Raw genomic sequence first — 14,734 nt, 5'->3', positions numbered from 1 at the left:
CCCTCGGGAGAGGAATCACACTTGCAGTGTGATTCCTCTCCCGAGGGCACTTTTTTTTTTTTTTTTTTTTTACACTTCTACACTTTTGTCTTTAAATCTTTGTTTTCGGTATGCTGTTTGGGAAATGGCATACCTGCACCGTGGGAGTTAAGGAGTTGACGGTCACCGGCCTTGCGAGGTGTCCGAGCCGCTTCCCCGCTGCAGTACCACTGTCCTGAGAGGTTGTTGTACAGCAGGGCACTGCAACTTTGCGATCACAATCGCAGCATGCCGCACACTCCTAGCGATAGTCTGAAGGTGACATCAGTGGCGAGTACAAACGGGGGGCACCGCTAGGGGCGGTCCCCTGGATCATAGTGTGGCAGAAAGCGGTTGTGGCATGCGGGACCCGCCTGGGGGGGACCCGCTATAGCCCTCCTGTGTCCACTGGCAGCGGTGGGTAAAACCTAGCATTTTATACTCAAGGGGAGACTTTTGCCAGTATAAATATAGCTGAAACTCTGGCGCCATTACAGGGGGCGGAGCTTCCTCAGCAGGACCAGCGATGTTTGTTTTGGCGCCTTCCTCTGCTTACAGCTGCAGCAACAGGCGCACACAGTTCCTCCACTCAAGATACACAGGAAAACTGGTACGGGGGTGCAGTAAAGGGGCAGAGCCACTTTTGTACACTAATCTGTGTCCGGAAAAAGACAAAACACTGGTGTTTCACCGTGGTATATCAGCTTGCAGCCTCACTGGCTGTTTAGTTTGGGTGTGCTGATTCTGTTTTTTCTTTTTCCATTTCTCTCTCTCTCTCTCTCTCTCTCTCTCTCTCTCTCTCTCTCTCTCTCTCTCTCTCTCTCTCTCTCTCTCTCTCTCTCTCTCTCTCTCTCTCTCTCTCTCTCTCTCTCTCTCTCTCTCTCTCTCTCTCAGCTACAACTGGTCTCTGTGTATGTAAGTGTTACTGAAAACATCAATTATAGTATGTCACACCAGACTCATGTGAACAATGTAGTCAGTCCTCACAGCTCAGTGAAGGGACTTGGGGAAGGGGGGGTCAAGAGCCTTCCTAGCAAGGTGCCATTAAAACTTTCAGAGGAGGAAGAGGATTTGGAACCTATTACTGGGAATTCCCCTTCTGCAGGGTATTGAACCCCTCATTTTGGCTATACGGGGCATGTTAAAACTCCCTCTAGAGGACGCTGCAACACAGCAGTTGTTTTTCTTCACACAGAACAAGCCCATTGTCACTTTCCCTGATTCTGCAGAGTTAGATGACCTATTTAAGTTAGCCTGGAAAAATCCAAATGATACATACCAAAACGTTTTTTACACTTTCCCATTTGCTTCTGAAGGCAGAAAATTCAGGGAATTACCCCCCGGCTGTGGACGTTTCAGTGTTGCGCCTGTCCAAGAAGGCGGTGCTGCCGGTCTCTGCTCCTTCACCATGAAGGACCCTGGAGATGGGAAGATAGAGACTACACTAAAGTCTATCTACACAGAAACAGGTATGTCTCAAAGACCGGTCATAGCAGGTTGCTGGATGACTCATGCCATTCATACCTGAGCTGCTCAGATTCAGGAGGGCCTCTCGGGGTATATGCCCCTGGTCACTACAGTGACTCTCCTGAAGCACATTCAGGACACCACACGTGTCCTGTGTGACTCTGTCAAGGAGATGGGCAATATTAATGCTACAACCACTGCTATGGCAGTGTCGGTGTGCAGGGCTTTGTGGTTGCGTCAGTAAATAGCGTATGCAGAATCTAAGCGCAGTATTGAGTCTCTTCCCTTTTCGGGGGAATGGCTTTTCAGGGTGGAACTGGATACGTGGACTTCTAAAGTTACTGCAGGGAAATCCACGTTTTTTTTCTCCTCTGGGGACCGAAAGGACTGGGTAGACAACCCTGGGTAGGAACGCCTAGTTCCTACCCGGGGTTGTCTACCCAGTCCTTTCGGTCTAACAGGTTTAGATCTAGGGCCAGAGGTGCCTCCCAATGTGGCTAGAGGTACCAGAGGTAAGACAAGAAAACACGTGATCGCCAGTTCTCAGGAGAGCACCGGTACTGCTTCCACTAAAGCCTCAGCATGACTTTGCACACCCACCCCGAGGGGATCTCGAGGTAGGAGTTTGGCAGCCGCATCTGGGAAAATTCCTGCCAGGATACCTGCGTCAAGGACCTCGTTTCTCAGGGCTACAAGCTGGAGTTCGCCAGTGCTCCTCCCCAACAATTTTTTTGAAATTAAGCTTATTAGTTTTGGAGGATTCGCGTGTTACGCTGCAACAGGCCGTCCTAAAGTTGGTCCAGTGCCGCTGCAACAACAGGGAAAGGGTTACTACTCCAACCTTTTCGTGGTACTGAAACGGGGCGGTTTGGTAAGGCCCATTTTGAATTTAAAATCCTTGAACCCTTACCTGAAGGTTTTCAGGTTCAAGATGGAATCCTTGCGAGCAGTGATTGTGGGCCTGGAGGAACAGGAGTTCCTGGTCTTCCTGGATATCAAAGACTCTCCTATCTCCATATCCTGATTTGGCCACCTCATCAGGCTTACCTGAGGTTTGCCCTGCTGAACGATCACTACCAGTTCCAGGCGCTACCCTTCGGCCTGTCCACAGCTCCGAGGGTGCTCACGAAGGTGATGGCGGAGGTGATCCAACTCCGGGTCCAGGGAGTCAATGTTATCCCTTACCTGGACGATCTCCTGATAAAAGCAAGAACCAGAAAGCTTTTATTGCTCCATAAAGACCGCACTATCCAGCTTCTGTCACACCATGGGTGCATCCTCAATTTACAGAAGTCCTACCTGCAGCCAACTCAGCGGCTCCTGTTCCTGGGAATGTTGCTGGATACTGTGGCCCAGAAAGTTTTACTCCTAGAGGACAAAGCGAGAACACTTCAGGAGATGGTCCGCATGGTTCTCCGGCCCACTGTGGTGTCCATCCATCTTTACATAAGATTGTTGGGGAAAATGGTTGCCTCGTAAGAGGCGATCCAGTATGGAGAGGGTTCCATGCCAGGACTTTTTAATTGGTTCTCCTGATCAAGTGGTCCTGACCACATCTTCAGATGCACCGGATAATTTGGCTGTCACCTCAGGTCAAGATTTCTCTCCTGTGGTGGCTGCAGTCCACCCACCTACTGGAAGTTTCAGCTTTCAGGATTGGATCCTCCTTCTTTATAACGGATGCGAGCCTTACAGGATGGGAGCTGTCACCCTAGGGGCTCAGTTCCAGGGCAGGTGGTCAGCCCACAAAGCCCTCCTTCCGATCAACATTCTGGAGCTTTGGGCGATCTACAATGCTCTGCTTCAGGCCCCCCCTCTGCTCAGGGATCACACGATCCAGGTACAGTTGGACAACGCCACAGCAGTGGCGTACATCAATCTACAAGGAGGGACAAAATGCAGGGCCTGTCGAGATGTGTCAAAGATACTCCTCTGGGCAGAAGAGAAATTAAGAGCAATTTCTGCAATCTTTATTCCGGGGGTAGACAATCGGGAAGCGTACTTCCTGAGTCATCACTATCTCCACCTGGGGACGTGGGGGCTTCACCATCAGTTGTTTCAGCAGATCAACTGGTGGGGCTGCCCACAAATAGACATGATGGCCTGTCGACTGAACAAGAAGCTTTGTTGGTATTGCTTAACGAACGAGGGACCCTCAGGTGAGAGCAGTAGATGCAGTGACATCGCCTTGGCCTTACCAGCTGGTCTACCGGTTTCCTCTGATTACATTGTTCCCACGGGTGCTCAAGCGCATCAGGAATCAAGGCAAATTCTGATTGCCCTGGATTGACCTTGGAGGTCTTGGCACACGGATCTTCTTGATATGTCCATTGAAAACCCCTGGCTTCTGCCACTGAGAAGAGATCTTCTTCCACAAGGACTGCTCATCAACCAGGACTTATGGCGGCTTCGTTTGATGGCATGGAGGTTGAACGGAACATCCTAGCTCACAAGGGCCTTTCCAAAAAGGTTATTGCTTCCAAGGTGCAGGCCAGGAAACCTGTGATGTCAAAACACTATCATATCTGGAGAGATGTTTCTTGGTGAGAAAACTGCACGTATCCGACAGCAGAGTTTTACTTGGGGCTTTTCCCCCGTTTCTTGTAGGCTGGTGTGGATAAAGGCTTGCGTCTGGGTTCCATTTAAGGTCCAGATTTCAGCTCTCCATTTTCTTCCAGAAGAAAGTTGCAGTATTGCTAGAAGTTCAGATCTTCTTGCAAAGGGTGCTTCACATTCAACCTCCTTTTGCGCCGCCCACGGCACACTGGGAGTGGATTGTAGTGTTGGAATTTCTACAGTCCTCCTAGTTTGAACCTCTGTCATTGGTAGAAGACCAGTACCTCACGTGGAAGACTGAGGTTATTGGTCCTGGCTTCTGCTAGGCGTGTCAGAATTGGGGGCCTTATGTCAATGCTTTGGTCCTTTATGGGGACAAAGCAGAGCTCAGTACTAGGCAGCAGTTCCTGACGAAGGTAGTCTGAGTTTCACTTGAATCAACCTATTGTGGTTCCGTCCAGTTCTGCCACTTCTGCTCCTCAAGAGGCATTGGATGCTGTGTGAGCCTTGAAGATCTATGTTAAGAGAGGCTCGAATCAGACTGATTCCTTGTTTGTGCTATATGATGTGCAGAAAAAGGGTTGCCCTACTTCTAAGCAGTCCATTGCTCGTTGTCTTAGGCTTACTATCCAACAGGCCTATGTGTTGGCCGCCTTACCTGTTCCGCAGTTTCTGAAGGCCCACTCTACAAGATCTGTGGGGTCTTCCTTGGCGGCTGCCCGTGGAGTCTCGGCCTTGCAACTATGGTTGGGGATGAACACCTTTTTGAAGTTCTACAGGTTTGATACCCTGGCCAAAGAGGATTCCCAGTTTGGGCAGGCGGTGCTGCAGACATCTCGCCCGTACTGGAAGCTTTGGGACGTCTCAATCATACTAGATTCCCCCAATATCCCTTATGGATGCTAGAGAAAATAGGATTTTAATTATCTACCGGTAAATACTTTTCTCGTAGTTCATAAGGGATATTGGGCACCAGCCTCAGTGCATTGACTTTTTTTCTGCTGGTTCTCTTTTCTATGGTTAGCTGTTGCTGTTTTGTTATAGCCGTTGCTGGTCGTTTTTATGTTAGTGGTGTGTAAATCTCACCACTCATTGTTTGTTCCTTCTCTCAAGTATGTCCTTTCTCCTTCAGGCACTATTTTACTTTTATCTAACTGCCTGTGGGAGGGGGCATAGAGGGAAGGAGCCAGCACACCCAGTTGAAGAAATATTAAAGTGCACTGGCTCCTTTGGACCCCGTATATACCCCATCGTACTAGATTCCCCCAATATCCCATATGGACTACGAGAAAAGGATTTACCGGTAGCTAATTTAAAATCCTATTTTTGACCTTGCCGGTATTTTAAATGTCGGTATTGTGACCTTGTCAGTATTTTGCCTTTGCCGGGATTATGATTGTAGGTATTTCATGCTGATACCGGTTAAACACGTGGCTAAAATGAAGACTAAATAGCATTTGCAAATTATTATTTTTTTCAGACTTAAAGCTGAGACTGAGCTAGTAAAAGATGTCTACTCTGCAGCAAAAAAACTTAAAATAGATCGTGTAAGACAGGTAAGGCTTTAATTTATAAATTACTATATTGCAAAGTGGTTGCTTGAAAATGGACATTGGACCTAATTCAGAGTTGATCGCAGCAGCAAATTTTGTTAGCAGTTGGCCAAAACCATGTGCACTGCAGGAGGGCAGATATAACGTGCAGAGGACCATACATGCTAGACTATTTTGACCAATATGGCTGATACTGATGATTGTGAACGATATATCGTTCAAATCGTCTACTGTGTGTGTGTGTGTGTGTGTGTGTGTGTGGTCCTAGCAATCAACGATGCGCGCACCTGCACTCATTGGTTGCAGGTTGGCGGTGCTGCATGCTCATGTCACTTGTGACCTCGCTCATCATGGCATGTGTGCAGCGGCTCCCTCATCCCACCCTGCCAGCGGCTCCCACATCCCAGCTGAGCCGTACACTCCCGAGCCCTGGTTGCCGGGTACCTACAGCGGAGGCTCCGGTTTACTTCACGTTAGGCACACACGGCTGGGGCTCTCCAGGATCGCATGGCCGCACTTCGGGAGGTGGTAGGTGGGTCCCGCTCGTGGGACCCGGTATTTATCGCGATCCGGCGCGGTCAGTGGGAGGTGGGCCGCGTGTGCTGGCGGTGGACACTGGCAGTACAGGTGATCCCACTAGATCACCAGGGCATGGGCGCAGGTCAGGTTTTCTCTTAAAACTGATTTTAATATCGCCCACAGTACCCGGTGGTTTTGCCAGCAAGGGGGATAAGGCTTAGACCTGAAGCCCCTCCCCCAGCCCCAGGGCGCCATTTCTAGCAAGTGTTTCCGCCCTGGAGCTGCATCTGTCTTTCCTCACTCCCTGTCAGTGTCTGCGGCGCCATTACTCCTCAGCCCACTGTTCCTGGGACTGCTTGGCAAATCCTCCTATGTAAAGCCGCCTGGTTGTCAGCGCTGTGCCTTTACATGACACTTAAGTATTCTACCTGCCTTTTTAGTCAGTGTTAGTTAAGAAAGAGTGCATTTAGTCAGGGGCTTATAGTACAATTACCCTGTGATATACATCTAGTTTCTTACTATGTAGTGTTATATCTATTGACTATATAGCTGAGTAAGCTAGTCCAGTGCAGTATTATTGTCTCTAATAATTTGTGTGCATTGTAAGCGGAGTGTTGTCCATCTCGTGTCTTTTTTTTTTTTTTTCTTCCCAATAAATGTTTATTGATTAAAGGTAAGAACAAGTTATAGCAAGTATTAGAAGACGGCATTTACAATTCAAATATCGATAAGTCTATTTGATACAAGCAATGACTGTTTACAAACTTAACATGGCCTGCTGTTGGGGGACTCCCTGGCCGGGGCCTTATCTTGAATTCAAGGTCGCTTCCGGCCTTTCTAGGTGCAAGCTGTCTCAATAAAACATTTCCAAATTTTAAAACGGTTCAAGAAAACAAAACAGAGGAGTATAGGGTGGAAAGGGAGAAGAAAGAAAAAAAAAAAAAAGGAGGGGGGGTTAGAGAATCTGGGAAGGGGGGGGAGAGGTCATAGCGAACCTTCCATGTCTAGTCTGGTCGGGGGTCCGAGGTGTAAGCTTCTAGCTTCAGTCGTTCCCAAGAGGGCAACGGGGGAGCCCAGGTAGAGGATCAAGACAAATGGTCTAGGTCACTACAGCAATGTCGAGTAAGCTTGTGAGGCCTTAAATTCGAGCCAAGGGGACCAAGTAGTCGTAAACCTTTGGTTCGTCTCCGGTGCCACCCGCAGTTCCTCCATAGTCATATACCAATCTACTCTGGAGACCCACTCCCTCACGGTAGGAGGTTTGGTAGATCGCCAATGAACCAGAGTGACCGCTTTGGCTGCGCTATTGAGAAACTTTAATAGAGATTTCTCTATCGTCCTAGTGGATGCTGGGGTTCCTGAAAGGACCATGGGGAATAGCGGCTCCGCAGGAGACAGGGCACAAAAAGTAAAGCTTTTCCGATCAGGTGGTGTGCACTGGCTCCTCCCCCTATGACCCTCCTCCAGACTCCAGTTAGATTTTTGTGCCCGGCCGAGAAGGGTGCAATCTAGGTGGCTCTCCTAAAGAGCTGCTTAGAGAAAGTTTAGCTAGGTTTTTTATGTTACAGTGATTCCTGCTGGCAACAGGATCACTGCAGCGAGGGACTGAGGGGAGAAGGAGTCAACTCACCTGCGTGCAGGATGGATTGGCTTCTTGGCTACTGGACATCAAGCTCCAGAGGGACGATCACAGGTACAGCCTGGATGGTCACCGGAGCCGCGCCGCCGGCCCCCTTGCAGATGCTGAAGACAGAAGAGGTCCAGAATCGGCGGCTGAAGACTCCTGCAGTCTTCTAAAGGTAGCGCACAGCACTGCAGCTGTGCGCCATTTTCCTCTCAGCACACTTCACACGGCAGTCACTGAGGGTGCAGGGCGCTGGGAGGGGGGCGCCCTGGGAGGCAAAATGAGTACCTATAAAGGCTAAAAATACCTCACATATAGCCCTAGAGGCTATATGGAGATATTTAACCCCTGCCTGATTTCTCAAAATAGCGGGAGACGAGCCCGCCGGAAAAGGGGCGGGGCCTATCTCCTCAGCACACGGCGCCATTTCCTCTCACAGCTCCGCTGGTCAGGACGGCTCCCAGGTCTCTCCCCTGCACTGCACTACAGAAACAGGGTAAAACAGAGAGGGGGGGCAAATTTATGGCGATATTTTTATATAACAAAGCAGCTATAGGGGAGCACTTATTATAAGGCTATCCCTGATATATATATAGCGCTTTTGGTGTGTGCTGGCAAACTCTCCCTCTGTCTCCCCAAAGGGCTAGTGGGTCCTGTCTTCATTAGGAGCATTCCCTGTGTGTCTGCTGTGTGTCGGTACGTGTGTGTCGACATGTATGAGGACGATATTGGTGTGGAGGCGGAGCAATTGCCAAATATGGGGATGTCACCTCCTAGGGGGTCGACACCAGAATGGATGCCTTTATTTATGGAACTACGGGATAGTGTCAACACGCTAAAGCAGTCGTTTGACGACATGAGACGGCCGGACAATCAATTAGTGCCTGTCCAGGCGACTCAAACACCGTCAGGGGCTGTGAAACGCCCTTTGCCTCAGTCGGTCGACACAGACCCAGACACAGGCGATGACTCCAGTGGTGACGGTGACGAATCAACCGTATTTTCCAGTAGGGCCACACGTTATATGATTTTGGCAATGAAGGAGGCGTTACATTTAGCTGATACTACAGGTACCACTAAACAGGGTATTATGTGGGGTATGAAAAAACTACCTATAGTTTTTCCTGAATCAGAAGAACTAAATGACGTGTGTAATGAAGCGTGGGTTGCCCCTGATAAAAAGCTGATAATTTCAAAGAAATTATTGGCATTATACCCTTTCCCGCCAGAGGTTAGGGAGCGCTGGGAAACACCTCCTAGGGTGGACAAGGCGCTAACACGCTTATCTAAACAAGTGGCGTTACCCTCTCCTGAGACGGCCGCACTTAAAGATCCATCAGATAGGAGGATGGAAAATATCCAAAAAAGTATATACACACATGCAGGTGTTATACTACGACCAGCTGTAGCAACTGCCTGGATGGGCAGTGCGGGGGTAGTTTGGTCAGAATCCCTGATTGAAAATATTGATACCCTGGACAGGGACAATATTCTACTGTCGTTAGAACAAATAAAGGATGCATTTCTTTATATGCGTGATGCACAGAGGGATATATGCACACTGGCATCACGGGTAAGTGCTATGTCCATTTCGGCCAGAAGAGCTTTATGGACGCGACAGTGGACAGGCGATGCGGATTCAAAACGGCATATGGAAGTTTTGCCGTATAAGGGGGAGGAGTTATTTGGAGTCGGTCTATCAGATTTGGTGGCCACGGCTACAGCCGGGAAATCCACCTTTCTACCTCAAGTCACTCCCCAACAGAAAAAGGCACCGACTTTTCAACCGCAGCCCTTTCGTTCCTTTAAAAATAAGAGAGCAAAGGGCTATTCATATTTGCCACGAGGCAAAGGTCGAGGGAAGAGACAGCAACACGCAGCTCCTTCCCAGGATCAGAAGCCCTCCCCGGCTTCTACAAAAGCCTCAGCATGACGCTGGGGCTTCTCAAGCGGACTCGGGGACGGTGGGCGGTCGTCTCAAAAATTACAGCGCGCAGTGGGCTCACTCGCAAGTAGATCCCTGGATCCTGCAGATAATATCTCAGGGATACAGGTTGGAATTAGAGACAGATCCACCTCGCCGTTTCCTGAGGTCTGCTTTACCAACGTCCCCCTCCGAAAGGGAGACGGTGTTGGAAGCCATTCACAAGCTGTACTCTCAGCAGGTGATAGTCAAGGTACCTCTTCTGCAACAAGGGAAGGGGTATTATTCCACTCTTTTTGTGGTACCGAAGCCGGATGGCTCGGTAAGGCCTATTCTAAATCTGAAGTCCTTGAACCTGTACATAAAGAAGTTCAAGTTCAAAATGGAGTCACTCAGAGCAGTGATAGCGAACCTGGAAGAGGGGAACTTTATGGTATCCTTGGACATCAAGGATGCGTATCTCCACGTTCCAATTTACCCCTCACACCAGGGGTACCTCAGGTTCGTTGTACAAAACTGTCACTATCAGTTTCAGACGCTGCCGTTCGGATTGTCCACGGCACCTCGGATCTTTACAAAGGTAATGGCCGAGATGATGATTCTTCTTCGAAGAAAAGGCGTATTAATTATCCCATACTTGGACGATCTCCTAATAAGGGCGAGGTCCAGAGAACAGCTAGAGATGGGATTAGCACTGTCTCAAGAAGTGCTAAAACAGCACGGGTGGATTCTGAATATTCCAAAATCCCAGTTAATGCCGACAACTCGTCTGCTGTTCCTAGGGATGATTCTGGACACGGTTCAGAAAAAGGTTTTTCTCCCGGAGGAAAAAGCCAAGGAGTTATCCGAGCTTGTCAGGAACCTCCTAAAACCAGGAAAGGTGTCTGTACATCAATGCACAAGAGTCCTGGGAAAAATGGTGGCTTCTTACGAAGCGATTCCATTCGGCAGATTCCACGCAAGAATTTTCCAAAGGGATCTGTTGGACAAATGGTCAGGGTCGCATCTTCAGATGCACCTACGGATAACCCTGTCTCCAAGGACAAGGGTGTCTCTTCTGTGGTGGTTGCAGAGTGCTCATCTATTGGAGGGCCGCAGATTCGGCATACAGGATTGGATCCTGGTGACCACGGACGCCAGCCTGAGAGGCTGGGGAGCAGTCACACAAGGAAGAAACTTCCAGGGAGTATGGACGAGCCTGGAAACGTCTCTTCACATAAACATTCTGGAACTAAGAGCAATATACAATGCTCTAAACCAGGCAGAACCTCTGCTTCAGGGAAAACCGGTATTGATCCAGTCGGACAACATCACGGCAGTCGCCCATGTGAACAGACAGGGCGGCACAAGAAGCAGGAGGGCAATGGCAGAAGCTGCAAGGATTCTTCGCTGGGCAGAGAATCATGTGATAGCACTGTCAGCAGTGTTCATCCCGGGAGTGGACAACTGGGAAGCAGACTTCCTCAGCAGACACGATCTTCACCCGGGAGAGTGGGGACTTCATCCAGAAGTCTTCCACATGCTGGTAACCCGTTGGGAAAGACCAATGGTGGACATGATGGCGTCTCGCCTCAACAAAAAACTGGACAGGTATTGCGCCAGGTCAAGAGATCCGCAGGCAATAGCTGTGGACGCGCTGGTAACGCCTTGGGTGTACCAGTCGGTGTATGTGTTTCCTCCTCTGCCTCTCATACCAAAAGTATTGAGAATTATACGGCAAAGAGGCGTAAGAACGATACTAGTGGTTCCGGATTGGCCAAGGAGGACTTGGTACCCGGAACTTCAAGAGATGATCACGGAAGATCCGTGGCCTCTACCTCTAAGGAGGGACTTGCTTCAGCAGGGTCCCTGTCTGTTTCAAGACTTACCGCGGCTGCGTTTGACGGCATGGCGGTTGAACGCCGGATCCTAAAGGAAAGAGGCATGCCGGAAGAAGTCATTCCTACTTTGATTAAAGCAAGGAAGGAAGTAACCGTGCAACATTATCACCGAATTTGGCGAAAATATGTTGCGTGGTGCGAAGATCGGAGTGCTCCGACGGAGGAATTTCAACTGGGTCGATTCCTACATTTCCTGCAATCAGGATTGTCAATGGGTCTCAAATTGGGATCTATTAAGGTTCAAATTTCGGCCCTGTCGATTTTCTTTCAAAAAGAATTGGCTTCAGTCCCTGAAGTCCAGACCTTTGTTAAGGGAGTGCTGCATATACAGCCTCCTGTGGTGCCTCCAGTGGCACCGTGGGATCTAAATGTGGTTTTGGACTTCCTAAAATCTCATTGGTTTGAACCACTAAAAAAGGTGGATTTGAAATATCTCACATGGAAAGTGACCATGCTTCTAGCCCTGGCTTCTGCCAGGAGAGTGTCAGAATTGGCAGCTTTATCTTACAAAAGCCCATATCTGATTTTCCATTCGGACAGGGCAGAACTGCGAACTCGTCCGCATTTTCTCCCTAAGGTGGTGTCAGCATTTCATCTGAACCAGCCTATTGTAGTGCCTGCGGCTACAAGTGACTTGGAGGACTCCAAGTTACTGGACGTTGTCAGAGCATTAAAAATATATATTGCAAGGACAGCTGGAGTCAGAAAATCTGACTCGTTGTTTATATTGTATGCACCCAACAAGATGGGTGCTCCTGCGTCTAAGCAGACGATTGCTCGTTGGATCTGTAGCACAATCCAACTTGCACATTCTGTGGCAGGCTTGCCACAGCCTAAATCTGTAAAGGCCCACTCCACAAGGAAGGTGGGCTCATCTTGGGCGGCTGCCCGAGGGGTCTCGGCATTACAACTTTGCCGAGCAGCTACGTGGTCAGGGGAGAACACGTTTGTAAAATTTTACAAATTTGATACTCTGGCTAAGGAGGACCTGGAGTTCTCTCATTCGGTGCTGCAGAGTCATCCGCACTCTCCCGCCCGTTTGGGAGCTTTGGTATAATCCCCATGGTCCTTTCAGGAACCCCAGCATCCACTAGGACGATAGAGAAAATAAGATTTTACTTACCGATAAATCTATTTCTCGGAGTCCGTAGTGGATGCTGGGCGCCCATCCCAAGTGCGGATTATCTGCATAAGTTGTACATAGTTATTGTTAACTAATTCGGGTTATTGTTAAAGGAAGCCATCTTTCAGAGGCTCCGCTGTTATCATACTGTTAACTGGGTTTAGATCACAAGTTGTACGGTGTGATTGGTGTGGCTGGTATGAGTCTTACCCGGGATTCAAAATCCTCCCTTATTGTGTACGCTCGTCCGGGCACAGTACCTAACTGGAGTCTGGAGGAGGGTCATAGGGGGAGGAGCCAGTGCACACCACCTGATCGGAAAAGCTTTACTTTTTGTGCCCTGTCTCCTGCGGAGCCGCTATTCCCCATGGTCCTTTCAGGAACCCCAGCATCCACTACGGACTCCGAGAAATAGATTTATCGGTAAGTAAAATCTTATTTTTTTATATGCTGAGAGGGGCCATGAAGTACAGTTGAGAAGCCAGAAAGTAGGCTCCGAGGGAACCCCTGGATCCACTAACCATTTTGAAATTGCTATAACCTTGTCCCAAAAGGGACGAAGTTCGGGGCAGCTCCACCAGATATGCATCGGGGAGCCCGGATGGTTTACATCTCCAGCATGCATCTGGTACATTGGGAAACATTTTAGCTAATGTTTGGGGACATCTGTACCAACGAGATAAGACTTTAAAATGCGTCTCGAGGACCGAATAACTAGAGGAGCTGGCAAAGGTGGCTTGGAAGCTCCTCTCCCAGTCCTCCTCTGACAAGTCTATCTGCACATCATGGCCCCAGTCCCTAGCATATTTGGGTAGATCTGGGAATTTATTCTCAATCAGAAGTCTATAGCACCTTGAGAGGAAGTGTGATGGGCGAGAAGGTTCCAGGCAGAGGCTCTCAAAAGCTGTTAATGATCTACTCAGGCTCGGGCGTATAGTGCTCCCCATGGCAAAATGTTTTAATTGGAGATATTTCCAGATCTCTGAAGGCGAAAGGTTCCACTTGGATTGCATTAGGGGTAAAGGGACCATCTCTCCACGCTCCACCAGCCCGCCAACACGTGTCACCCCCGCCCTTTTCCAAGAGTCGAATCCCCGGCCTGAGGCAGCCGGTGGGAAATCTGGGTTATTGAACAGTGGGGTCAAAGGGGAGTATTTAGAAGAAATATGTGGTAGTACTCTAAGTCTGCCCCAGCGTGTAAGTGTAGGGCCAATGGTAGGATGGTCTACATGTGGTAGCCTTGAGCGCCAGGGGTAGTATGCAATGGGGGCAGGCATCACTGTTCCCTCGATATGTACCCACTGTTTTAGGTCATGTGGGCGCGACCATTCCATAATTCGGTGGAGGATAATGGCCTCATAGTACAGAGTAAAGTGCGGTAGCTGAAGACCCCCCCTTGTGTTTAGGGTGAAAAAGGATGTCGTGTTGGAAACGAGGCCGTTTATCTCCCCAGACCAAGTCCCTTACCAAATTATGTAAATCTCTGAACCACGCTTTGGGAATGGATATCGGGAGCGCCTGGAGGAGATAAAGGACCCTTGGCAGAACATTCATTTTAATGACACTAAGCCTCCCCAACCAGGACAGCCTTTTGTTACCCCAGTCACGGAACTCAGAGCGGAGTGAGGTCAGTAGTTTTTTGAAGTTTTCGTCAAAAAGGCGTGATAGGTCTTTATGCAGCGTGATCCCCAAGTATTTGAAGCTAGAGGGATGCCAGTGGAAGGGGAAGGATTGTTTAAGGTTATCAAGAGCTTGGGAGGGCATTGACACGTTCACTGCCACTGACTTAGAGAGGTTAATCTTGAAGTTTGACATGGAGCCATATCTATCAAGCTCGGTCATCAGGTTGGGGACAGACATCACCGGGTTCGACAGGATAGCTAGCAGGTCATCTGCGAACAGTGCGAGTTTGAATTCTCTACCCCCAACCGTGAGTCCCGAGACGTTCGGATTTAATCTAATGGCTCCCGCCAAGGCCTCCATACAGAGGACAAAAATTAGTGGCGAGAGGGGACATCCTTGTCTAGTACCATTCCTTATCGGAACCGGGCGGGACAGGTCTCCATTAAT

At 49.2% G+C, this 14,734-nt stretch overlaps 1 protein-coding gene across 2 annotated transcripts in view; it reads left to right on the top strand.

The window, feature by feature from the left end:
- The window catches only part of IVNS1ABP (influenza virus NS1A binding protein), a 332,957-nt gene that overhangs the window by 70,112 nt on the left and 248,111 nt on the right, over positions 1-14,734 (top strand). For both annotated transcript variants that reach the window (XM_063940197.1, XM_063940196.1), the window contains one exon: positions 5,522-5,597. In XM_063940197.1, the coding sequence (XP_063796267.1) occupies positions 5,522-5,597 (76 nt within the window). The remainder of the gene's footprint in view (positions 1-5,521; positions 5,598-14,734) is intronic.

This window comes from Pseudophryne corroboree, chromosome 9, assembly GCF_028390025.1.
Source record: "Pseudophryne corroboree isolate aPseCor3 chromosome 9, aPseCor3.hap2, whole genome shotgun sequence".
NCBI classification, from domain to species: Eukaryota; Metazoa; Chordata; class Amphibia; order Anura; family Myobatrachidae; genus Pseudophryne; species Pseudophryne corroboree.
This window is presented reverse-complemented; position numbering and strand designations above follow the sequence as displayed.